Source organism: Mirounga angustirostris, unplaced genomic scaffold (genome assembly GCF_029215605.1).
Source record: "Mirounga angustirostris isolate CCGP_5_RB_7025 unplaced genomic scaffold, mMirAng1.0.hap1 SCAF_2, whole genome shotgun sequence".
In the NCBI taxonomy this organism is placed as follows: domain Eukaryota; kingdom Metazoa; phylum Chordata; class Mammalia; order Carnivora; family Phocidae; genus Mirounga; species Mirounga angustirostris.
This window is the reverse complement of record NW_026991710.1, coordinates 163,175,210-163,202,451: the sequence shown is the minus strand read 5'-3', so window position 1 is coordinate 163,202,451 and position 27,242 is coordinate 163,175,210. Positions and strand designations below refer to the sequence as shown.

Below are 27,242 nucleotides of genomic sequence, written 5' to 3'. Positions count from 1 at the left end.
GCAATATATGTTAAGAAAAAAGAAGAAATAGGTAGCGGGAGGGGAAGAATGAAGCGGGGAAAATCGGAGGGGTAGACGAATCATGAGAGACGATGGACTCTGAAAAACAAACTGAGGGTTCTAGAGGGGCGGGGGGTGGGAGGATGGGTTAGCCTGGTGGTGGGTATTGAGGAGGGCACATTCTGCATGGAGCACTGGGTGTTATGCACAAACAATGAATCATGGAACACTTCATCTAAAACTAATGATTTAATGTATGGGGATTAACGTAAGAATTTAAAAAAAAGGAAAAAATACAACACAACACAATATGAAACAAAATAAAAACACATAAGCAGCAAAAAAAAAATAAAAGTAAAATAAAAAAATGTACATATATATATTTGTATACATATACGTATTCAATGGAGTATTATTTGGCCATGAAAAGGAATGAAGTTCTGATAAGTTCTCCAATATGTTTGAGTTTTCAAAACATTATGCTAAATGAAGGAATCCAGACACAAGGTAGGTGTTGCTGATGGTTCACCATAGTGAGTGGAGTTACTGCCATTCAGTTGTACACTGTACAGTTGTTAAAATGGTATTAATATAAGGCAACTGTGACATGGTCTTTTACTTGACTAAAATGAAGATTTTAAATGTTAAAATTAATGCTTAAAGTAGGGTTTCATGTAGAAACTAAAAGAAATCAATGTACTCTCTCTTAAACCTTGCATCCGTATTTGTACATTTATAGGGTTAATGCCTCTGGGAAGTCAAGAATCTTCAGATAGTCTGGCTGCAGAGATTGTTACACCTGAAATCAGGTAAGGAGATCTTGAAATTCAGTCATACTGCACAGTATTCCTGGAGGAAACTTAGTCCTCTGCAATATAAAGAGGATCAGTTTCTTATTCCTTATTACTGACACTTTCAACATGAACTCAGTATTTAATGTCCATGTTTGCAGCATGTTAGAAGCTTTCTTCAGTTGGCCCAATAGCCTTGATTTTCCCACTTCGGTAGGATAATATTTCACACATTCATGACAAATTAATATATTCGTGATTGGGTATCCTTACCAGACATTTAGCAGTGAAACCACTTGGCTTAAAGACAAAGGTTACGCCTAGCCAACAGCCTGCAAATTAGTCACTAAGATTTATTTGTTAACTATATGAAATGGTCTGGGAAAGATATAGTAGACAGAAATATCTCCCCACCTCTACTACTCTTCCCTCAATATTACCTTACTTTCTTAGTCATAGTGTTTCTAAAATTCCATTTATTTCACTATATACCTGGCTTGATATGTAGGAATGAAAAATTAGGGGAGAGGCACCAAGTGTCCAGCAGAAGGAGAATGATTAATCCTGAATATTGCTTTTACCTTCTTTGGGACTATTTGCCCCCCCCCCTTTTTTTTAAAGATTTTATTTATTTATTTGAGAGAGAGCACATGAGAGGGTGGAGGGTCAGAGGGAGAAGCAGACTCCCTGCTGATCAGGGAGCCCGACGCAGGACTCAATCCCAGGACTCCAGGATCATGACCTGAGCCAAAGGCAGTTGCTTAACCAACTGAGCCACCCAGCGCCCCTATTTGCCATCTTTTAAAATTGACACTGTCCTTGACTCTCCATAACATCTTTGAGGGGTATTAAATGAAATAATGGTTGTGTAAGAGTTTTATGAACTCTGAAAGTTACCATAGGCATTCAGTTACTTGTTGAATAAATGACAACAATATTAATTTATTGTTGTTGGCATTTATTTAAGGAGGACAAACAAAAGGAGTATAATGCAGCACCAACAGTGGAAGCATCTTGTATACCTTTTACTTTTCAACCATCTGATGTGGTACTTTATTATTGGACCACTTGTGACATGGTCTTTTTTTATTTATGAATGCTTCTAATGCAGTTGGATTTTTAATCTGAGGAAGAGAAAAATGATAAAAATTCAACAAATAAAATGTCTTCTTTGAGTATGACTCAATACAAATTTAAATATACTCTGTTTCCAGAAGAGCTATCAAGAAAATGAAATGGTTGTGGTGCCTTGGTGGCTCAGTCATTAAGCGTCTGCCTTCGGCTCAGGTCGTGGTCCCAGGGTCCTGGGATCGAGCCCCACATTGGGCTCCCTGCTCTGCGGGAAGCCTGCAGCTCCCGCTCCCGCTCCCCCTGCTTGTGTTCCCTCTCTCGCTGTGTCTCCCTGTCAAATAAATAAAATGTTTAAAAAAAGAAAAGAAAATGAAATGGTAAAAGAGATGAAATATAACATTGTATTAGTTGAAGGTGTACAACTTGATGATTTCATATATGTCTGTATTATGAAATGATCACTGCAGTAAGTTAACATTCATCACCACACGTTTTTTTTTTCTTGTGGTGGTACATTTTCTTCGAGCAATTTGGCAGTATGTGAATATTATCTACAAATATCCACAAAACTACTTTTCCAGAAATTAATCCTAAGGAAATAACCAGTAAAGCTGATTGTTATTAACTTGTTAAAGCTCAAAAGTGGTTAACAATCAAATTTGGAATAATTGGGCATTGATTAAGTAACAACTCATCTACACTGTTTAACATGTCATTTAAAGTAGTCTATTATCATTAATGTATACTGTTTAATGATATGAAAAAATTGTGAATAAGTGTAAACAGATGCAGCTCTAATACACCTTGTTAGCAAAAATACAGTTTATGCATATTTATGGGAATGGGCAGAATGCATATCTTGAAGGCATTCTTCATTGAATATTATATCTTGACAGCAAGTGATTAGCGGTTCAAGAACATAGCATTAGAGGTCATGTTTTTTGATGAGAACTAAAGAACAAATATATAAATGCATTCATAGCTTAACCATTTAAACCTTTAGGAAATAAAATTTTGAAATATCATTCATTACAAATCATAATATTTGAAGATGCTGTTATCTTCACATTATCCATTCTGAAAAGAAAGTACTAAAGACCTGAAATGTAATGTCTTAGCCAGTTACAAGAGCTAAATTCTTTGCAGGTATTTTGTTTTTCCTTTCTGTTTTCTGTGTGAAATCTGTAATTATGCATAGCTGGATTTTGATAATGATATTGTATTGATGTGGCACATAATCAGTTTTTCTTTTGCTCTTTCAGGGAGAAACTTATTCGTCTTCAGCATGAGAATAAGATGTTAAAAATTAACCAAGAGGGTTCAGACAATGAAAAAATTGCCTTATTGCAGAGTCTTCTGGATGACGCAAATCTACGCAAGAATGAACTGGAGACAGAAAATAGGTAGGAATGTAGATAGATGGCAGCATTTAGACACAGGTTTCCTCTGTTTTACTTGATTTTGATACCCTTAAAGATTTGAATTTTATTTTCAATACTGATAATGTGTTATTCCATTTCATTTTTTTTTTCTTAAATATTTTATTTATTTATTTGACAGAGAGAGACACAGCAAGAGAGGGAACACAAGCAGGGGAGTGGGAGAGGGAGAAACAGGCTTCCTGCTGAGCAGGGAGCCCAATGCGGGGCTTGATCCCAGGACCCTGGGATCATGACCTGAGCCAAAGGCAGATGCTTAATGACTGAGCCACCCAGGCGCCCCTCCCATTTCATTTTAAGAGGACTTTAATCCATTTTCTCCATTTTCCTACTTACGGACACACATGTGGAAAAGTTTTGTGCCTCTTTACAACAGCATTTCCCTCTGTATTTCTTTAAGGAGGATGATATCAGACTCCTCCCCTTTTCCCTTTATAATTACTAATTAAAACTAGAGGATTAAAAAAGAGTCTGATCATTAATTCGACCTTTCACAATAATTTCAGTTCTATGCATTACCAGATTAATAAAGTTTATCCTGTTTTTATAAGCTAATATGTTGAAGGATCAGTTGATGTGAGACAAATAGGATCTATCATAACTGAATTGACAAGAACTTTGAAAAAAAAAAACCCTGTTATTTCTTGTGAGCCCTAAATGTCATTCATTTTATAAACAATTCAATTACGAGAATTTAGAATCTGCAAATTAAAGAAGAAAACCACTTTTCTGCTTGTAAGTTTTCAGTGTATTGAATTATGCAGTCATTCAAAGCTACTTTAAAGCAGTAGCTTACTCTGGAAAGGATTACTTTTATATTTTGTTGTGACAATCTTTTGGTTCTTTCCCTTTTTGGAAATGTTTCTTAGATACCAAACATATTTCCTTCACACTGTGATGTACTGTCATTTTTGAGGGATTTGACATTTTTATTAATGGTTTCATAGTTTGCCTGATATTACAGATTGTTTATTATGCCCGATTGATTTGACACTTCCCAGGTGTGAGTCAGTCTTGTGAGTCAACATTGTTATGACAATTTTACATGTTCTGCCTTTCTTGGCACTTTAATTTTTAAAGCTGCTGAGGAAGAATCAGCGAACAGTATAAATACCAGGGTGATTATTAGAGCAAAATTAAGCATAAGCAGAAGAACAGTTTTATATCAATTCTTAGAGCATAAAGAATGAATACTTCTTAAAAATACTTAGAAAAAGTTTGAAATGAAAAGGGGAGAAAAGGGAATTGCAGAAAGCAGCTGGTAGGGCGCCTGGGTGGCTCAGATAGTTAAGTGTCTGCCTTCGGCTCAGGTCACGATCCCAGCGTCCTGGGATCGAGTCCCGCATCGGGCTCCCTGCTCCTTGGGAGCCTGCTTCTCCCTCTGCCTCTCTCTCTCTCTCTCTGTCTCTCATGAATAAATAAATAAAATCTTTAAAAAAAAAAAAGAAAACAGCTGGTAATCACACAGTCCCATGGTGAGAGCACCTTCTGTTCAACTCCATCATCCTTTGCCTCCAGGCTATATTTTAACCATCTTACAGGAAGGCCTTCTGTGTACCCTAATTTTTTTCCAGTGAATCAACCACACAACTTCCTTTATAATGCTTTGCATTGTTCCTCATAGGCCTTATAGCTGTTGGTCTTCTCTCATCAGAAACAAAACAACTACTTGTCATTTGTACAGCACTCATGTTGTAGATGACAGATTACCTTCCAAATCCCGATGGCATTTACAGCTGTTTACAACTTAGTATCGTGTTTGTTCTTTTTTTAAATCATTTTATCTTATTTTTTCATCATGATCAGTATACTCTTTAATCCCAATCCCTTCTTTCCTCCATCCCCACACCCATTTCCCTTCTGATAACCATCAGTGTGTTCTTTATAGGTAAGAGTCTTTCTTGATTTGACTTTATTTTTTCTTTCCTTTGCTTATTTGTTTTGTTTCTTAAATTCCACATGTGAATGAAATCATGTAGTATTTGTCTTTCTCTGGCTGACTTATATCACTTAACATTATACTTTTTTAGCTCTTTGATGTTATTGCAAATGGCACGACTTCATTCTTATGACTAATACTCCATAGATAGGTGGTATATATACCACCTCTTCTTTATCTATTCACCTATCAGTGGGCATTTTGCTGCTTCCATAGTTTGACTATTGTAAATAATGCAGCAATAAACATCGGGGTGCATATATCCTGTTGAATTAGTGTTTTTATATTTTGGGGTACATACCCAGTAGCGCAGTTACTGGATCATAGGGTGGCTGTATTTTTAACTTTCTGAGGAGCCTCCATGCTGTTCCCACAGTGGCTGCACCAGTTTGCATTCCCACCAACAGTGCAGGAGTGTTCCTTTCTTTCCATAGCTTCGTCAACACTTGTTTCCTGTGTCTTTGATTTTAGCCATTCTGACAGGTGTGTGGTGATATATCTCATTGTAGTTTTGATCTGCATTTCCCTAATGATGAGTGATGTTGAGGATATTGTCATGTGATGTCTCTTGGCCATCTGGATGTCTTCTTTGGAGAAATGTCTGTTCGTGGGGCACCTGGTGGCTCAGTCGGTTAAGCGTCAAACTTCCGCTTGGGTCATGATCTCAGGATCCTGGGATTAAGCCCCAAATCGGGCTTCCTGCTGAGTGGGGAGTCTGTTTGTCTCTCTCTCTCTCTCCTTTTGCCCCTCCCCCCAGTCATGCTCACTCTCTCTCTCAAATCAATAAATAAAATCTTAAAAAAAGAAATGTCTGTTTACGTTTTCTGTCCTTTTTTTTAACAGAATTTTTTGGTTTTTGGTTGTTGTGTATGTTTTTTCTATCTTTTAGATATTCTTTATCAGATATGTCCTTTGAAAATAGCTTCTCCCAGTCCATAGGTTACCTTTTAGTTTTGTTGATTGTTTGCTTTGCTGTGCAGAAACTTTTTATTATGATGTAGTCCAATAGTTTGCTTTTGCTTTTGTTTCCCTGCTTCAGGAGACATATCTAGGAAAATGTTGTGATGGCTGAGGTCAGAGAGATCACTGCCTGCACTCTCTTTAAGGATTTTTATGGTTTTAGGTCTCACATTTAGGTCTTTCATCCATCTTGAGTTTATTTTTGTGTATGATCTGTCCATTGATATAAGTGGGTGTTAAATTCCCCTACTATTATTGTATTACTATAGATTAGTTCATGTTTGTTATTAACTGTTTTATGTATTTGGGTGCTCTCATCTTGGGTGCATAAATTTTTTAAATCTTTATATTCTCTTATTAGATTGTCCCCTTATATGGTATCCTTCTTTGTCTCTTGTTACAGTCTTCTTGCTGCTGTTGTTTTTTAAAGATTTTATTTATTTGAGGGGCTACTGAGTGGCTCGGTCGATTAAGCATCTGCCCTCAGGTCATGGTCCCAGGGTCCTGGGATCAGGCTCCCTACTCAGCGGGGTGCCTGCTTCTCCCTCTCCCTGCTTGGTCTCTCTCTCTCTCTCTCAAATAAAGATTTTATTTATTTGAGAGAGCAAGAAAGCATGAATCAGGGCAAGGGTCAGGAGGAGCAGGAGAAGCAGGCTCCCCGCTGAGCAGGGAGCCCAGTGCGGGACTCAAGCCCAGGACCCTGAGACCATGACCTGAGCCGAAGGCAGATGCCCAAACAACTGAGCTACCCAGGCATCCCTACAGTCTTTGTTTAATTTTTTTTAAAAGATTTTTACTTATTTATTTGACAGAGAGAGAGACAGCGAGAGAGGGAACACAAGCAGGGGGAGGGGAGAGGGAGAAGCAGGCTTCCTGCTGAGCAGGGAGCCCAATGCGGGGCTCGATCCCAGGACCCTGGGATCATGACCTGAGCGGAAGGCAGACGCTTAACCTCTGAGCCACCCAGGCAACCCCAGTCTTCATTTTAAAGTTTACTTTGTCCATTATCAGTATTGCTACCCTGGCTTTCTCTTGACAACTATTTGCGTGATAGATGTTTCTCCATCCCCTCACTTTCAATCTGCAAGTGTCTTTAGATCTGAAATGAGACTCCTTGTAGGCAGCATATAGATGGATCTTGTTTTTCTATCTACTGTCACCCTGTGTATTTTTTTTTTTTTAAGATTTTATTTATTTATTTGACAGAGAGAGACACAGCGAGAGAGGGAACACAAGCAGGGGGAGTGGGTGAGGGAGAAGCAGGCTCCCCGCAGAGCAGGGAGCCCGATGCGGGACTCGATCCCAGGACCCTGGGATCATGACCTGAGCTGAAGGCAGTCGCTTAACCAACTGAGCCACCCAGGCGCCCCACCCTGTGTATTTTAATTAGAGCATTTAGTCCATTTACATTCAATGTAATTATTAATAGCTACGTATTTTTTGCTGTTTTGTTACTTGTTTTGTGGTTGTTTCTATAGTTTTTATGTGATCCTTTCTTCCCTTGCTCCATTTCCTGGTTTGTTGGCTTTCTTTCATAATATATTTGGATCCCTTTATCTTTATTCTTTGCATATCTGTTACTGGTTTTGATTTGTGGTTACCATTAGGTTTGTATATAATATCTTCTGCATATAGCTGTCTATATTAAGTTTAAACCCATTTTTTACTCCTCTCCCTCCTCCCCATGTTTTAGGCATGTGGTATCATATTTTACATCCTTTCCTTTTATGAATCCCTTGACTGAATTTTACCAAAATACTTATTTTTACTACTTTCATGTTTTTTACTTTTCATACTCCTTTATGGCCTTTCCTTTCTACTCAGAGTCCCCTTTCATATTTCTTGTAGGGCTGGTTTAATGGTCATGAATTTCTTTAGTTTTGCTTGTCTGAGAAACTTATCTCTCCTTCTATTCTGAATGATAGCCTTGCAGGATAGAGTATTCTTGGCTACAGATTTTTCCCTTTCAGCAGTTGGAATAGCGTGCCACCCCTTCTGTCCTGCGAGGTTTCTGCTGAGAAATCTGTCAATAGCTTTATGGGGTTTCCCTCATATGTAACTGTTTTCTTTTTTTTTTTTTTAAGATTTTATTTATTTATTTGAGACAGAGAGAATGAGAGACAGAGAGCATGAGAGGGAGGAGGGTCAGAGGGAGAAGCAGACTCCCTGCCGAGCAGGGAGCCCGATGTGGGACTCGATCCCGGGACTCCAGGACCATGACCTGAGCCGAAGGCAGTCGCTTAACCAACTGAGCCACCCAGGCACCCCTGTTTTCTTTTCTCTTGCTGCTTTGAAAAAAAATTTTTTAATCCGTACTTCCTGCCATCTTATGTGTCTTGGTATGGACCTTTTTGGAGGAGGCGGGGGGTGGTCTCTGTGCCTCCTGGATCTGGAATCTGTTTCCTTCCCCAAATTGGGGAAGTTTTCAGCTATTATTTCTTCAAATAAATTTTCTGCCCCCTTATCTCTCTCTTCTGAGATCTCTGTCATGCAGATGTTATTACCTTTGATGGAATCACTGGTTCCCTAACCCTGTTCTGAATTTGCTTAATTTTCTTTCCTCTCCTTTGCTTAGCTTGGTTACTTTCCATTGCTCTTTCAGGTCATTAGTTCATTCTCTGCTTCATCTGGCCTGCTATTTATTCCATCAAGTGTATTTTTAATTTCATTAATTGTGTATGTCATCTCTGATTGGTTCCTTTTTAATGCTGTGTGAAGGATCTCACTGATGTCCTCCATTCTCTTCTCAAGTCCAGTGAGTGTCTTTATGATCGTTACCTTATATTCCCTGTCAGGCATATTACATATATCTGTTTTGCTTTGGCCTCTTGCTGTGGTTTGGTCCTGTTCTTGCATTTGGCACATATTTCTGTGTCTCCTCATTTTGTCTTATTTTCTGTGTCTGTTTCTGTTAGGAAAGTCAGCTACTTCTCTTGCTCTTAATGATAATAGCTTAATGAAGAGGTCCTGTAGTGCAGTGTTGCCTGTTCCTCAGGGCCTGGCACTTCAGGGAGGGTCTCCTATGTGTGTGCTCTGCTGTTGAGTCTTGACCTGTTTTTCCTTCATTCCAGTGTATAGAGGCTCTCTTTGCCTATTGTGGACAGTGTTTGGTCCCCAGCAGGGGTGGGGAGTGTTTTAACAAGGTGCACAACAGTGTGCTTATGAAATGAGATCTGCTCCACAAATGAGACCAGAGGTCCCACAAAACACACAAGTTGGGAGATGTGATGTTGGCAGGGTTTGTGCCAGTCTTCTGGAGGGTGGGGGGGGGCGCGCTACAGCACTGGGCCCAAGGGGAGTGTGACTAAGAAGGGTGGAACCATGGGGCAGTGTTTAGTGCAAGGAAGTTAGGTAGGAGTGGTGGCTATGCGCTTATGCTGGGGGACAGGGGGAGGGAAATGGCACCTGCCAGGTCCTTTATTCCTGGAAGGGTCTCTCTGCATGATCCCTGTTTCTCCGGGCCACATTCGGAGATGGGCAAATCACTCCCTCTGGCCTACCCTCAGCGTTTTTCAAATTGCTAGTTCTATGCTGTATCCACACTGCTGTTTAAGGGCTGGGACACTGCTTCCTATTGCAGTCAGGGCTCTACCAGAGCCAAGCTCACCAGTTTTTTAAATTCCAGGCTTTAAGTCCTGCTCATTTTAAGAACTCAAGAAATTTAGCCCCTCTCACTTTCAAAGTCAAATATTACAGAGATCCGTCCTCCCTGTTCAGGGCTCCCTGGTGTGAAAGTGTGTTTTCCACCTTTCTCCATGCCACGGGCTCCCTCCCCACTATGGGCAGTCATGGTCTGTTTCGCTCCCAGGCTGTGACTTTGCCCTTCCTACCTTCTTCGATGGGACCTCTTCCCTACCTTTAGTTGTGAAGTTTGTTCTGCCAGTCTTCGAGTCGTTTCCTGGGTTATTTACACTCATATGAGTGTTATCTAGTTGTAACTGTGGGACATGGCAAGCTTAGGGTCCTCCTACTCTGCCATCTTCCCCGCAGACCTTTTTCTTGAATTACAGTACTGATTGATAACTTACCTTTGTAGTATGACCATCTGTAACCTAGAACAACAATAACAACAGCTAATGTTTATTAAGCTTTTGTTTGTTCCAAACATTGTGCTATTCGTTTTAAATATGTGGTCTTATCTTTATTAAAGTTTTACAGGTGAGGGAATTTGGGCTCAGACCCAGGCTACCTGAATTGAAAGCCTCTACCTAATCCATACCTTTTTTTTTTTTTTTTTAATATTTTTAGTTTTAAACAATTTCTACACCGAGCTTGGAGCTTGAACTAAATCCGAGAGCAAGAGCCGCATGCTCCACCAACTGAGCTAGCCAAGCACCCCATCCATACCCTCTTTCTTGTCAGTTTATCTTTTGCCATGTTTGAAAAACATTTTTTTCTGTCTTCTCCTCATGGAATGCTTTTTCTCTTAAGTGAATTACCCTAAGTTTGTTCTTACTGAGTTTAATAAGTATTTACATGACCTTGTCTCTAACTTCTTACTAGTTCCACTGAATCTTTTAACTTAAATGCAGTTTGTTCACCACCAATATATTGTCTGTCAGAAGGAAAGGTTTGTAGTAAACCTCCAAAGTCCTTCCAATTAGTTTTCCCAGTAAGCTGGCATTTTTTAAATCTGTAATACCTGCTAACCGTCACTTAGGGAGCTTTGTCAAAGTATACATGTTCTTTTTCCCTTCCCTCTCAGAGTTTATTATGATCTCAAGTTCACCCTCTTTCTATACCCCCCTGACAATTATATGTAAGTAGATTTAAGATGTTAACTAACTAGGGACACCTGAGTGGCTCAGTCAGTTAAGCATCTGCCTTCGGCTCAGGTCATGGTCCCAGGGTCCTAGGATTGAGACCCACATCGGTCTCCCTGCTCAGAGGGAAGCCTGCTTCTCCCTCTCCCTCTGCTACTCCCCCTCCTTGTGTGCTCTCTCTCTCTTAAATAAATAAATAAAATCTTAAAAAAAATCTTTTGAAAAAAGATGTTAACTAAACTTCTGAAGGGGGAGAAGATAGGTAGAGGCAATTCACATTTATAGAGTGCATATTATGTACAGGTACTGTGCTGGACACTCTGTATGTTATTCTTACTCTTCTAAACAACACCATGAAGTAGGTATTATAATCCTCATTTATTTTGATTTTTTGAAGTTTGCATTTTTTGGAAAAAGATGAGCTCATATATTTTTTTTCACTTATATTTGTGTAGCTTCATACCTATGTGTGTGTGTGTGTGTGTGTATACTTCACACTTTAATAGTTATATTGCTGTGGGTGTTGGTCTGTTCCCCCTTACTAGACATTTGAGTTGTGTTCAAATTCTTGAACATCTTGATACGGATTTGTTATACATTATGTTAATTACCAACGCCTAATAGGTTATAGTATTTGTTGACTAAATAATTTCAAAATGGCTAAGATGGATAGTTGAAATACTCTAATAGTTTGAAATATATTTTCATATTACTTTCTGAAAAGATTGAACAAAGTTACAGTGTCACTAGTAATGTATTTATATATCTCTCCATATTGAATATGGATTTTCAGATAATTCCTTCACTATTTAAAAAGCGCCCAAATTTTCTATTCCTTGATTTGAAAAACATCAGTTATTATTATAGATTTGATTGAATTTTTACTGTGATTTTCACTAATTATTGAACTTGGAACATTTATGGTAAGAATTTCTTACAGTTTATTTAGTAAAAAAAAATTGTTTATTGAATTTTCTGGCTGTTTGGATTCTAAGAATTCATTGCCCTGTTTCGTCCTTAATTCAAGGTAGTCTGGCTTCTACCATTTCACTAAGGTGTTTCCTACTAAAATAACCAGTCATCTCTTAAATGGCCAATCCAGTGGGAGCATTCAAGACTTTATCTTTCCTCATGTCTATTGTATTCATTATTGTTGATCTTTTTCCCCTAAAACTTTTTTTTTAATTTCAGTTAACACACCTCTCCTATGTTTCTCCTCATTCTCTTCAGGGTGAAGTTCCTCTTTCTACCCCTCTGCTTGGTGACCTGCCATTGACCATCTTTGTTCCTCTTTTCCCCTCTTCTTCACATTCTTTCTAGTTAGTGTTTTTTTTGTTCATGGCTTCAGTTAACTCCAAATGGCTCTCACATCTATATTTTCAACTCAGAGTTCTCTTTGTGCTTCAGATGCACAGATACAGCCTTTTGACAGATATCTCTAGGCACTGCATTTTCAACAAATACAAAATAAGTTTATCTTCCCTTCTCAACCTGTTTCTCCTGTATTCTCAGTAAATGTTTTTCAGTAGCTCAAACCAAAATCCTAAGTGTTATTTTTTATTTCCTGTATTCTTTTGCCTTTTAACTACATATCAACCTTGTTACCTCCTCTTTCGGGCAGACTTAGTAATAATTGTGGTAGCCTCCTCCCGGTCTTCATACCTTCACTTTGACCTTTTTAATAACATTTTACTCTATCAAACCAATGTGATGTCTAAAATGTTGTCTCAGTTTCACCCTTCTTGCAGCCCTTTAGGGTGATTGCCCAAGACCTAGGGAACCAAGTTGGTGTACTGGATGTTACATCATAATGACTTAGAGAATTTCTGAGCTCCAGAATCAGCATTATTTTAAAGGCTGGGTGGATTATTCCATTTCAGCCAGATTTTAGGCCAGATTATAAGTTCTAAGTACTTCTGCATTTCATACAAGTTTGCACCCAACCTCTCCTCTTCTCTGGTTTCACCTCTAGCCATTCTTTCCCTCATAATTTAGTCTTTAGACATGCCATTCTTAAAGAATTTGTTATTATTTATTTATTTTTAATTTTAAGTAGGCTCCACGCCCAACATGGAGCTTGAACTCACAACCCTGAAATAAAGAGTCACATGCTTTACTGACTGAACCAGCGAATCGCCCCCTTTTTTAAAGATTTTTTTTTTGAGTAGGCTCTAGACATGCCATTCTTAAACTCACTATACCCTTTCATTTTCTGTGTGCTTTGGACATGGTGAATTCTCTGTCTTAAATCTGCTTTCCACCCTTAATCACTTAAGTATTTTATTTTTTGTTCCAGTCTCAGTTCAGTCAAGCCTAACTCCTCCACACAATTAGATAAAGTTCTTGCTGCTTCAGGCAGTCATTATTCCTTTTTGGTACCTCTTTGTGCTATGTGGAAGTATTTATCTTGTATTTTAACATTTTGCTTCCCCACTAAATTCCTTGAGTATAGGGATCTTTTAGCACAGTGCTGAGCATAGTGCCTGACACATAGTTTGAATAAACATGTATTGACGTGAACTTCAGATAATTAGATATGTATAAGTACACTTGTGCAACAAAATATGTCCACTAAAGTACCATTTTTTATTTCAAGTAAAACGAAAACCAGAACAGTGCACTGCACTACTATCTTAACATGAGGGTTTGTTTTGTTAATTATACTGTCTTTCTAACCAATATGACAACCTAGGGAGAAGATAGAAATAAGTCTGAACTTGGAAAATTAATACGCATTTGATTTCTAGGCTGGTGAATCAGAGACTTCTGGAAGTGCAGTCACAAGTTGAAGAATTGCAAAAATCTTTACAGGATCAAGGCTCAAAAGCAGAAGATGTAAGTTTTGATATGTACCAACCAATAGTTTCACAGTGTTAAGAAAAGCTGTAAGTTTTGTTTTTTATTTGATTGTCTCTACCAGAATAATGTATATTGGTTATGGAAGAGAAGCAATATTTTCCTTTTACTAACATTCCTTATGAAAAGGACCAGACAGTACTTCATTGTACTGATTAGAATCACTCTGCTGGGAATAGAAGTTTATTTGTAGTTATTAGCTAAGGAATTAATTGAGGCATTGTGGAGTTTTTGTTTTAGGAAATGGGGAAGCTAGGATTTTTTCTTTAAGTTTTTATTTATTCACTTAAGTTCCTCTACACCCATTGTGGGGCTCAAACTCATGACCCTGAGATCAAGAGTTGCATGGTCTTCTGACTGAGCCAGCCAGGCTCCCTGAGGCCTTTGTTATAAGTGTGTTCATCTCAGTTTTCAGAGTTCAGGGTTTTTCCAAACTCTGGCCAACAACAACAAAAATGCTGGTAGAAATTTAGCATGTTCAAGTAGAAATTTTTTATGTGTAATTGATATTTTTAAAAATAATGCTATCCTTAGAAATAACTGTCTCTGAATTTCTGAATCCCTCTTGCTACCCCTACCCTGCCCCACTCAAATATAAGTTCACGGACCTTTTTTTTTTTAATATTCCCTTATACTCTGCATAACTGTCATAGCCTTGCCTGCTTGACTGGCATGCTCACATTAGTATATAGTAAATGTGTTGAGCCAGAACTGGATGGACTTTCATCTTCTCATGCTCACTTTCTAAATTATCACAGTGCTTTTGTAGCACGTAGTAGTCAGTCTCTGATGAAAGTGTAAATAAGTTTTGCAAATCCTTTCCATTTAATAAGCAGTATACAGTGCAACTGCAACTATAGAGTATTCAAAAATAGTGTAAAGGGGGGGAACCTTAATTTTAGTGACCAATCTTTGCTTCAGACAGTTGGTTGTTCTTTTATTATTGTTAGTGTAATTTGCTATAAACTCTGGCCTTTTGGTATAAACCTCTACATAGTTGCTTTCATTGATAGTCTTTTTGGAGAATCGTCAAAATTATAGACATATCATTTCTGTCCAGTCTTATTAATGTAAGAACATATGAAAACAAAAGGAACCAATGAAAGGGTGTTAAACCAGTTATATTACTTAAAACCTGCAAATATTAGATCTAGAAAGCTCATTATTGACCCCATTTTATGAGTTTCATAAACATAATCTACTATTGGCAGTATGCTCTTTCTAAGATCGCTGGTTTTGGTTTATCCTTTAATTAATGTGTGGGTAGTCCTTCTTAGATCCCAAATTGATTCCTAGTTCCTAAAATTGTCACCAACATCTAAACTACCTTATTCCCTTATTAAAGCAGAACTAGTTTGAAATGTCATGGTTTACTTTTTAAACATGTTTTTAATCCAGAATGCTAAGCCAGAAAGAGGTGAAGCAAAACCAACATTATTGTATTAAAATATTAATAAGGCTAACTAAGACTATCTTAGAGATGAATTTAAGTGATTTCTTCAGTGAAATCACTTGGTCTCTAAAACTTTGAGGAGACTTTTTGTTGCTTTGTTATGGGAGAAAGGGAAGGGCATGTGGTACATAGGGAAAAAGAATGGTAGAACATCAGTATCAGCCTACCTTAGTGTTATAGCGATAGCCACCACATGTACTTGATTCTCTTACTGGTATTAGAACATACAGAAGGAGTTTATTCTGTAAAAAACAATTTTGCGTAGCCTGATGTAGGTATCACTGTGGTAATCAAATCTAATTAAATATGCTGTGTGCTGTTACTTAGAGAACATACTTCAGAAGTGAGTGCCAGCCCTGAAAGTACTATTTGCCTAAATTAGTTTATTTGACTGCCCAGATGCTAAAGAGAGGTGTTGCTCTAAATTCTTATATATTCCCTTAGAGTTCTTTCATATATATATAGAAAAGATTCAGATAGGAACTTTCCTCATTGTGATATGCCTCAAATCCAGCAAATGTTTGATGTTTTCGTCTTCTCTTTCACAAACCTCTGGTGTTGCATCTCAGGAATACCAGGTAGTACGTAGAACAACCTGCCAAATGGAACTGGTCCTCTCTGAAGAACAGTATAATTTCTGCCCATTTCTGTTACCAAAAGCACAGTCCTTTCATATGACCTGAAGTCAGAGTAGGATGGTTTACACATTTTTATTATTATTTTTATGTCATTTATTTTTAGCATGGAAGCAGAAAAGCATTGTTATATCCAGTCATATGGATAATTTGAGCTAGCCACAGTGTATAAAACTCAAGAGAACAAGACAGGATGAGGAGACCATAGAAGAAAGAAAAATGTACATTTTTGAAAAAAAATGCATAACTTTTACTTCTGTTCATGAATTACTAAATCGTTCCTTCTATTGGCTGCTGTGTTTGCTTCATACTAATATGTCCTCTCTGTCTCTTGGCATGGTTTCTGCTCAAAAGGCTATTGTAAGTATGGCTTCCTATTCATTTCTATATATTGAGCAAATTTTTTATTTATATACATTCTCTTCCATCATAGTTGATGGTACTGAAATTTTTAATTATGGGAATTTTATGCAAATGAGTGTTATTTGCCTTACAGGTTTATGCCCTTTACACTTAAGATATTTAAAGGATATTGAAAACTTAACAAGTCAAACCAAAAAGACCTCTGTTCTTATTTGTCTCCCCCATCCCACTCCTACTCTGCCTCCTTGTTATAATTAGTACATTTTTATAAATTATTTGGAAGCTTCCTATTGCAGTCTGGCCTCCTCCTGCCACCTAGTTTAATAGTAACAGTCTTCAGTGGAGAGGTGGTGGAGTATAGGAAGCATGGAAGTAAAGACCATGCATAAACTTTGGAGTCTGGCAGACCTGGGTTTGTTTTTTGTTTTGTTTCAGACCTGGGGTTTAATTTTGGGTCTGCTACTTGAAAGTTACTGAACGTCTCCCCAGTCTCACCTTCCTCAACTATAAGATGAGGCTAATATTGCTCATAGTTGTGAGATTAACATGAGACTGCAGTGCCTAGTGTATTAACCATTCATGAGATGAATATTGTGTATTATCTCAGTTAAAACTAATTTTGCTAGAGCCTAGTCAAAAGGTAAATGCAAAATTACAGTTAAGGTATTTAGAAAGTATTTTCATTTTACCATCTGTACTAAAGAATGAACAAAGCAATAACTGAAAGTTAACAGAATTATTGCTTTCTTTTATATTTGGGGCAAGCACTGATAGGGGACCTTGTAGTCCATTGATATAGTTTACATATTGAGCAAAGAAGTAAATTTGATAAATTCCAGAGCTGTGTTAAAATGGACTTGAATAAACAGTTATAGTAATCATTTTTAAATACGGTGACTGAAAATCGAAGAAGTCAGTGTAAAGGTTTTTCCTCCCCTCACTGCTGCTTTTGACTGATTGGACAATTTGTTTTATAAGCCTATATTAATTGGGTTTGGCTGAATTTATCTCAAAATGGAATGTTTCATAGAATTCATTAATAATATGTACCCTACAAGTGTTAAGTTCAATTACAAAACCTAGTGGTCCTTTATAGACTGCCACTATTTTTTTTTTATTTTTAGGCCAATTCTAATCTGCTTTTTAGGAGACTGTGTGTGTGTATGTGTTTTGAGAGTGAGAGAGAAAGAGCACACACATGACCTGGGGGGAGAAGAAGAATGTTAAGCAGGCTCCACGCCCAACGCTAGCCACCACAGGCCTTGATCTCCTGATCCTGAGATCATGACCTGAGCTGAAATCAAGAGTCAGGTGCTTAACTGACTGAGCCATCCAAGTGCCCAGACTCCCCACTGAGCATGGAGCCCAACACAGGGCTCCATCCCGGGACCCTGAGATCATGACCTGAGCCGAAATCAAGAGTCGGATGCTTAAGTGACTGAGCCACCCAGGCAACACCCCCGCCCAGGAGACTTTTTTAAAAATACCCAGCCAGGGCGCCTGGGTGGCTCAGTTGGTTGGGCGACTGCCTTCGGCTCAGGTCATGATCCTGGAGTCCTGGGATCGAGTCCCACATCAGGCTCCCTGCTCCTCCCTCTGACCCTCCCCCCTCTCATGTGCTCTCTGTCTCTCGCATTCTCTCTGTCTCAAATAAATAAATAAAATCTTTAAAAAAAAAAAAATACCCAGCCAAAGATGCATTCTTCAGTAAATTAAATTCTGTGCACACAGCATCTTTCACATTCCCATACAATCACATAAATTATTTGTGTGCATATTCAGAAATCTCCGAGTAATATTTATGGAAATTAATCCTAGTCTCTATCATGATGCAAGGAAAATAATATAGTAGATAAAAAGTATGTTAGGGAAGAATCTATTATTATTAGAATTCTACCTGCCTTTTGGTTCCAGGAATATTAGGTCTATATATAAGTGGCCTTTTTATTAAATTCTTCCTCTTTTTTTTTTTTTAAGATTTTATTTATTTGATACAGAGAGTGAGACCGAGCACAAGCAGGGGAAGCAGCAGCAGAGAGAGAGGGAGAAGCAGGCTCTCCACTGAGCAGGGAGCCCAACACAGGGCTCGATCCTAGTCCTGACCTGAGCCTAAGGCAGACGGTTAACTGACTGAGCCAGCCAGGCGCCCCTATTCAGTTCTTGACTATAAATAGAGACTTCAGATATGCAGTTTCTAGGTATTTTATACTGATTGCTATCATCATTTGCTGCTCTCTCTCTAGTCAAAGAGAAAATAGACTTAGGTACATTGTGTGTTTTGAGCTCTTTGATCAGAGAACTTAGAACTCATTCAGAGTCGATTACTACTCTACTTTTTATTTTTAAAAAATAATTTATTAGTTAAAATGTTAAATAAATTTCTTTTATTTTCCATTTCCAGTCAGTTCTTCTAAAAAAGAAGCTTGAAGAACATCTGTAAGTATAAAAGTTGTTGATTATCATTCTCCTATCCTCCAGTGAAACAGAAGTATTTTGTTAGGTGGTTACAGAGTATCTAGGCAATGGCACAGGTGGCCCCTGAAGATAGGGGAAATTATAAGACATATTAATAGCGTCTAATGGGTCATCTCCACCCAGTGTCCTTAAGTCAAAATAAGTACTGCTTTAGAACTGTTTTCTCCATAAGATTCCAGAGTTTTATATCTTTGTGGTAGTATTTATAACTATAGTTAGGAGTTTGAGACACTCTAGGTCAGGAGGCAGAAACCTTTTTCTGTAAAGGGCCAGACATCAGTAACCTTAGGCCTTGCAAGCCATGGTCTGTGTCACAATCACTTAGCTCTATAGTTTGAAAGCAGCCACAGACTATAAATTAATGTTGTGACTGTTCCAATAAAACTTTATACAACAGGCAGCAGGCTGAATTTGGCCCATGGACTGTAGTTTGCCAGCTTTTGAGTATAGCCAGCTGAATTTTCCTTTTTAAGTAAAGTTTTATTTTAAAGTACTATAGAGCTCATCAGTAGCAGATTTTCAAACATTTCCTTGAACTGCAAATATATCTGAAAGTGACTTTTTAATCTAAAAATGAAATAAATCTTAAAATATTACATTTGTTTTCTCATGAAGAAATCTTCACCCATCTTTATCTTTAGCTGAGGTTGACATCGTTAGGAATGTTTTTGTGATTTTCTCACACCCAGTAATAATTTTAATCCTTCCTATCACTTTCTAGCAACACTCTCCTAACAAACATTGAGTGTAGGTTGGCCATGAATTGCTAGCCTGTTGGGAGTGTTACAGTGTTCCACTATGGTAAACTGGACATCCTCAGTATCACAGAGATAACTTTGACATGTTCCACTATGATTGGAAAAAAAGTTCTATAATTTGGCAGTTTGTCTCATGCTGTCCAGTTGTTTTTTTTTAATCTGGGAAAAGTGAGATAATCCTAGGAACTGACACTTGCTGGCAAGTCTAACAAGGGGCAAATTCTTAATGCACTAGTAGAAGAGAAAATATTACCTCCTAGCCATTGTGAGGTTACCTAGAGTCCGAATTCAGTACTGAATTCTGTCCTTTTTTTCTTTCCCATCTCTATATTACAAAAAAAAAAAAAGGAATACCTGTTCTTTCATAAAACTGACCATTGTGTGTTCATTTACATAGCAAATATCTTCATCAAAAAGAATTATTAGTGAGGATGAGGCCTGTTAGTCTCTAGTCTCCTGTGGCTGCCACAATTACCACAAACTGGGTGGCTAAAAAAAAAAGCAGACATTTATCCTCTACCGGTTCTTGAGACTACAAGCCTAAAATCAAGGAAGTCAGCAGGATGGGTTCTTTCCGGAGGTTCTAAGGGAGAATCTGTTCCATTACCCTCTTCAGGCTGACTGCTAACAATCCTTGGTGTTCCCTGGCTTATAGACACATCACTCCAATCTCTGTCTCCCCATCTTCACGTGGCATTCTCCTCTGTACGTTTTGTCTTCACATGGCCTTCTTATAGGGATACCAGTCTTTGGACTTAAGGCCCACCCTGATCCAGCACGACCTCATCTTAACTAATTATATCTGCAAAGACGCTATTTTCAAATGATGTCACATTCCTAGGTATTGGGGGTTAGGACTTCGCCATCTTTTTTGGGAGATATAATTCGATCCACAAGAGGGTCCATAGACATTTCAAAAGGAGGTCATTCTCATGCAAATTAAAAACTACAAGGAAGGGCGTCTGGGTGGCTCAGTTGGTTGGGCGACTGCCTTCGGCTCAGGTCATGATCCTGGAGTCCCGGGATCGAGTCCCGCATCGGGCTCCCTGCTCGACAGGGAGTCTGCTTCTCCCTCTGATCCTCCTCCCTCTCATGCTCTCTGTCTCTCATTCTCTCTCTCGCAAATAAATAAAAAATTAAAAAAAAAAAAAAAAACTACAAGGAAGACTATTTTACATACACCAAATTGATAAAATTAAAAATCAGGCATACTAAGGATTGCCAAAGATGTTCAGCAGAGGTAATTCTATTGCCAAAGATGTTCAGCAATGTATACTGCACTGAGTATACATCAATTTACTTAACAAACTGAACATGCACATATTCTGTGACCCATCAATTCCACTCCCTACATTAACCCTAGATTCCTAGAAATGCTATTATCCATGTGTCAGGAGACATGTAGAAGAAAGTATGAAAGAATCTTGTTTACAGTCACAGAAAAGTAGAACCAATACAGATACCACCAATTTGTAAAACAATAGCTAGAATGAGTTATGTTCAAACAGCAGAACACTATACTGCAGTAAAATGTGTAACTTAGGGCTTACACATCAGCATAAGTGAATCTCAAGAGCATGGTGTTAAGTAAAAGATGGAAGTCACAGAACAATACATATAGTATGATATATAAAGTAAAAATTTGGCAAAATTCACCAATATATTGGTTAGGAATACACACAAAGGCTCATCACAAAAGTCATAAGAAAGCTTAAAATTCTGGGTTTTGGGTTCCCTAAGGTTCTGGGATAATTTCTGTTTCATGACCTGTTTACTGGGCTTAAATTTTCTTATTCTTTTAACTACTGTATATACTCATTTTGTATCTAGATATGTCACACACACAAAAAATTTGTTGAAAAAGAGATAGATTTATTAGAGTATTATGCATAGGAAAGACCCGAAATAGTCTTAAAGTGCTCTGTTTTCTTCTCAGTTTTTTTTTCTGTATTTTCCAGATTATGCAGCCTTTTTTCCTCTCATATTACAAAGTGCCAAACTAAATATAGAGAGAATTACACATTTTGTAACTAACAGGAAGAAACTTTCCGTTCATTTTTTACTTTTGTATTGGAATATAACTTACATAAAGTACACTAATTTTAAGTCCCTAAGTTTGATGAATGTTTTTCTACATACATAAGTATCCCAGATCAACATATAGAATACTTCCAGCAATTCATTAGGATTCTTCATTCTCCCTTCTAATTGATTGATTCCATCCCCAAACTAGCCACTATGCTGCTCTCTTATCACCTTTCATTAGTTTTGACACATTCTGAACTTCCTGTAAAAGGGATCCTACAGTATTACCCTTTTGTATTTGACTTTCTTTGTTCAGTGTTATTCTGTGTGATATCTATCCATGTGGGTGCATGTGTCATTAATTCTTTTTTATTGGTGGATAATGTTCTTTCTAGTTCTATTTTTAGCACTATTTTGCAATAATATTTTTGCATTGTATAACCTCTGTAAAATTTTAAATTAATTTTTATAATATCCTATTCCTAGAAAAAACTGAAGATCATTAAGTTCTCTGTACCCTCTTGTGCATGTTTATGTAAGAGAAAAAATTATTTCAAAGTCTGAGATTTTTGTCTCTTTTTTAACCTATTTTAAAAATATATATTAAATTCATGTTGGATTAGGCTTTTTATCCTTTTTTGTTTCATAGCACTTTTGTGCTATGCAAGTGTATCCCAAGAACAAAGAAGTTAAGTGGAAAAAAAAAAAAAAGTTGACAATGTGTTAAATATTTTGTTGCAGAGAAAAGCTTCATGAAGCCAATAATGAATTGCAGAAGAAGAGAGCCATTATTGAAGATCTTGAACCACGATTTAATAACAGCTGTGAGTTTTCCCTAATTAGCATAGTTGTTTTTAATTGAAGTATAGTTGACACGTTATATTACTAATTGCCACAGTTTTGTGGGGGTTTTTTTAAGATTTTATTTATTGAGAGAGAGTACACATGAAGGGAGTGAGGCAGAGGAAGAGAGAGTCCCAAGCTGATGCCACACTGGGCTCAGTCGCAAAACCCTGAGATCATGACCTGAGCCGAAACCAAGAGTTGGATGCTCAACCAACCGAGCCACCCAGACACCTAGTGATGAGTTTATATAAAATTGTTTCTTTCAGAAATAGGTCCTATTACATATTCTAGCAATTAAAGAATTTGTCTGATTTACAGAAGGAGTATATAATCGTCTTTAAAGTATTTCTAATTATAGTTTTGAGTTTTCCTTAACTGTGGATGGTAATGAATATTTTATGAAATTAGCTATTTTCATAGTATACTTGCATGTAAGTCAGCCAAACTTTTACTGCTTTTGATATTTATACATGTAGGTAGCCTGATTTTATTAATGCTTTTGTGTGGAGCAGGACACAGACCTTCCCCCCCACACACACCTTTTCTAACTGTGGTGAAATATATATCACATAAAAATGACCATTTTAGGGGCACCTGGGTGGCTCAGTTGGTTGAGCATCTGACTTCAGCTCTGGTCATGATTTTGAGGTCCTGGAATCAGGCCTGCAACAGGCTCCATGCTCAGTGGGGAGCCTGCTTGTCCCTTTCCTCTCCCTCGGGGCTCCCCCCTCCCTGTTCCGTGCTCTCTCTCTTTCTTTCTCTCTCTGTTAAAAAAGTCCTTTTTAAAAATGATCATTTTAACCACTTTTTAAGTATATAGTTCAGGGACAGTACATTCACATTGTTATACAAGCACTGTCCATTTCCAGAACTTTTTCATCATCCTAAACTGAAACTCTATGCCCATTAAAGAATAGCCCCCCATTCTCCCCTGTCCTCCCAGCCCCTAGGAGCCACTGTTCTACTTTCCTTCCCAGAGAACTGTTGTTCTAAGTAAGTGTTCTAAGTAACTCATCTAAGTGGATTCATACATTTGTCCTTTCATGTCTGGCCTACTTCACCTGGTAGAACGCCTTTCATTTTCATTTATATGGTCTCCGTGTTGTCACGTGTATCAGAATTGAGGCTGAATAATATTCGATTATACATATTGACCACATTTTGTTTATGCACTCATCCGTTGATGGATACTTTTTAATTTATGCATTTCCAAACTGAAGTTTTTGCTTATTTGTAAGAAAACCTTTTTATAAAAACAAAAAATTATCAATTTTTAAAATAAAATTATAGGAATAGACCAGTCTCTCAAAGCTCCTACTTATTTTGTCATTTGAAATACTTTTCAGATTGTTACAATCTAAAAAAAATTTTTTTTTTCTTTCTTCACTCTCTCACCTGTAGCCTTAAAAATTGAAGAATTACAAGAAGCTTTACGGAAGAAAGAAGAGGAAATGAAGCAAATGGAGGAGCGATATAAAAAATACTTAGAGAAAGCCAAAAGTGTAAGTATGAGTTTCCGGGCTTCTCCACTTTCTGATCATGCTTCACTGGTCATCCAGTTTAGTGCGTGTACAGTGAGTTCTCACACTGAGAGCTATTAGGGGAAGAACAAAAGAAATGCCAAGGAAGAAGCAGTGATCAAAATAGGTTAACCCACAGAGTAGTTACTAATTATGAAGACGAAAATGGTCCTTTATGTAGAAAATAAGTGGCATTCACCTCCTTGGGGTAATAATCAAAATTAGCTACACTGATGGTAGACAACCAACAACATCTTGTGCCCCCTGATAGAGTAGCATTGTCAATAATATTTAACCTGAATCTAAGCAATCTTTTAGATCTCTCAGTTCCCAGGGAAAATGAGATTATTGAAACAAGTTAAATAACACATCATCAAATAAATCCAGAATTGGGGATAAAAGTCAATATTATGAAAAACAAAAATAGGCATTGGAGTATGGGGGAGCACAAGAGGCTCTTCTAATTTAAAAGCGCCTGAAGTACCAAATGTAATGCATTAATCTTTGGGTCCTGAATTGGGGGTGGAAGGAGCAGTGATTTATCAAAGACATTTTGGAGACACCTGTGGAAATGTGGATTTGGACTGAATAGTGAGGACCTACAGAATTGTTCATTTTCTTACAGATGATGTTGGTATTGTGATTGTGTAAGAGAATGTCCTTAGTCTAAAAAGATGCATGAGGTACTTAGGGGTTAATGTTGCCAGGTCTGCAGATTACCTTACAGTAGCCTCCCAAAAAGCGTGCGCACGTGTGTGTGTGTGTGTGTGTGTGTGTGTGTAGAGAAAATGTGGTAGTACAGCAGTTGGTGAATTGGGATTAAAGGAAATGGATTTTTATTGTTTCTCTAGGTTTGATCAGTTTTGATAGTAAAAGTATTGAGCCGAAAAGCAAAAAGAGCTTTCCCAGGAGACTGCTAGTTGGCCAGCTAGAATTGCATCACATGCCCATGCCTAAACCAAGCAGAGGAGGTGATGGGGTCACAATGATAGGCTTTTTAACCATCAGGACTCTCTCTCCCAAGTATAGGGCTGCTCAGAGGCAGAGGGTAGCTGGGCCACATCAGAGGAAAGGGAGGGCGCCTGGGTGGCTCAGATGGTTAAGCGTCTGCCTTCGGCTCAGGTCATGATCCCAGGGTCCTGGGATCGAGTCCCGCATCGGGCTCCCTGCTCCTTGGGAGCCTGCTTCTCCCTCTGCCTCTCTCTCTGTCTCTCATGAATAAATAAATAAAATCTTAAAAAAAAAAAAAAAAAAAAAAAAGAGGAAAGGGAAAGGGAAGACACCTGTCAGTAATGTCTGCTACAGTATTACTTATTAATTTTAAGACAGAAGTACTACTTATAACTGATTCTTTTACATAGCTAAAAGTTTTATATAATTGAAAGTTGTAACAATTGAATATTATTTCACACATTCAAATTTTAAAGTACCCTTGTAAGATAGCTTTATGATTCTTACAAGGTTTATCCTTGATTATTTTCTTTTAACTAACTGCTTCCTTAGATGTTATATTCTTTAAGTTTGAAACTTTAAAATTTTTTCTTTGGGGGCACTTGGGTGGCTCAGTCAGTTAAACGTGTCTTTGGTTCAGGTCGTGATCTCAGGGTCCTGGGATCAAGCCCCTCATCAGGCTCCTCACTCAGCAGGGAGTCTGCTTCTCCCTCTCCCTCTGCTTTCCCCTCTTCCTCTGCTTCCCTACTCATTCTCTCTCTATATTTCAAATAAATGAATAAAATCTTCAAAAAAATGTTTTTTCTTTGTTCATTTTTGCAGGTTATCCGTACTTTAGACCCTAAGCAGAATCAAGGAGCAGCACCAGAAATACAAGCTCTTAAAAATCAGCTCCAGGAACGGGACCGACTATTCCATTCTTTAGAGGTAGTTTGCTATATTATACTATACTATACTATACAATGAAATATTTGGTTTTTAATTCTTTATTTTCTAAGAGCCTTGCTGTATACAACTGTGTCCATGAATTTAGATAACTAATTGTATTTTATTGATAATGAATTGTTTTTCATTTTACATGTTTACATGTGCTTCTTTTTTAGAAAGAATATGAGAAAACAAAAAGTCAAAGAGAAATGGAGGAGAAATATATTGTTAGTGCCTGGTACAATATGGTAAGAAAATAATACTTTAAAACACATTGCAAAGTTCAATGAATATGTAATATTTATTATACTACCTGTATTATATAAGTAGTTCTACCAAATGAATCTGAAAGTAATTGCTATCCTAACACACACTAACCAAACCTAATGCTGATCTTAGGACTGAAAAGGAGAAATGAGTACCACCATAAACAGGGTTAGGATGTTTTCAACACATCGTTATTCCTAGAGGATAGAAAGATAAATGAGAGTTTAATTTCTGGCCCTGAGAACCATTTTATTCTGGGAGAAGGGGACTTGAATAATATCGAGCACAGATGCAGTAGTGTCTGTTTTGTGGGACTGTTCCATTGTCTTTGCAGGAGTGGTACTTAAAATGAGGATGTTTTATCTCACCCAGTTTGGAAAATGTTCATGGTGATAAACCCTGAACAACTGGAGGTTTTGAAATTGAATTTTCCAACACACACGGAAAAAAACGTTAAAAATATTATAGAGGAAAATAAATGCTTGTCAACATTCTGGGCTTCAGTAAGATTTTCTGGAAGTGAATAGCTGTGAATTTTGAAGAGTGCTGTACTTTTTTCAATATTTTTGTCCTAGACTTGTCTTTTTTTATTCATTGTTTTTTCTTCCCAGTAAGACCCCCTCTGCCTTGTCAAAATGTTAGTTGCCTAGGACAAGAAATTGAACCAGATTTTTTTTTCATCATCTCCGCCCACCGCCCCCGACCCTATAGTTATGTTGTGGTTATTTCTGCTTTACTGATACTGTGTCTTAAAGGGTAATGTCCCAGGTTTCCTAATAATGGGATTTGATCTTTGTCAGAAGTTCATATAATTTCATGACATGTCCACATTTATTCTTGCCTTGGTTAAAACAACATATTTCAAATTTTATCACAATTCTAAAAAATAAGGGAAAACTATCTAAGGAAGTTCTCTGAGAACTAGTTCTGACTCCATCTATTCTGTTTCCTCTTTGTCCTCTTAGTGTTAGTGATCTTGGAACTCTGCCCCTCAATCCTTATTGGTCATTTCATAGTTTCAATTTGATTTGTATGACTTCACATATTGTGGTTATAGAACTGAATTTACTTATTCTGTGATGTGGTATTAAAGAATAGCCCTACTTTTCAGCTCTCAGGGAGTAAAGGAATAACTCCTAGTAGAGTCACACAAATTATGTTCCAGTAAGATAGCAAGTAACAGCTTCATACATACATTCAGAA

At 37.6% G+C, this 27,242-nt stretch overlaps 1 protein-coding gene across 5 annotated transcripts in view; it reads left to right on the top strand.

Annotated features, from left to right (window-relative positions):
* The window catches only part of HOOK3 (hook microtubule tethering protein 3), a 121,323-nt gene that overhangs the window by 74,277 nt on the left and 19,804 nt on the right, over window positions 1–27,242 (top strand). For all 5 annotated transcript variants that reach the window (XM_064585464.1, XM_064585462.1, XM_064585463.1 and 2 more), the window contains exons 14-21: window positions 740–809; window positions 3,125–3,265; window positions 13,711–13,798; window positions 18,672–18,706; window positions 22,270–22,352; window positions 23,776–23,876; window positions 25,668–25,772; window positions 25,949–26,020. In XM_064585464.1, the coding sequence (XP_064441534.1) occupies window positions 740–809; window positions 3,125–3,265; window positions 13,711–13,798; window positions 18,672–18,706; window positions 22,270–22,352; window positions 23,776–23,876; window positions 25,668–25,772; window positions 25,949–26,020 (695 nt within the window). The remainder of the gene's footprint in view (window positions 1–739; window positions 810–3,124; window positions 3,266–13,710; window positions 13,799–18,671; window positions 18,707–22,269; window positions 22,353–23,775; window positions 23,877–25,667; window positions 25,773–25,948; window positions 26,021–27,242) is intronic.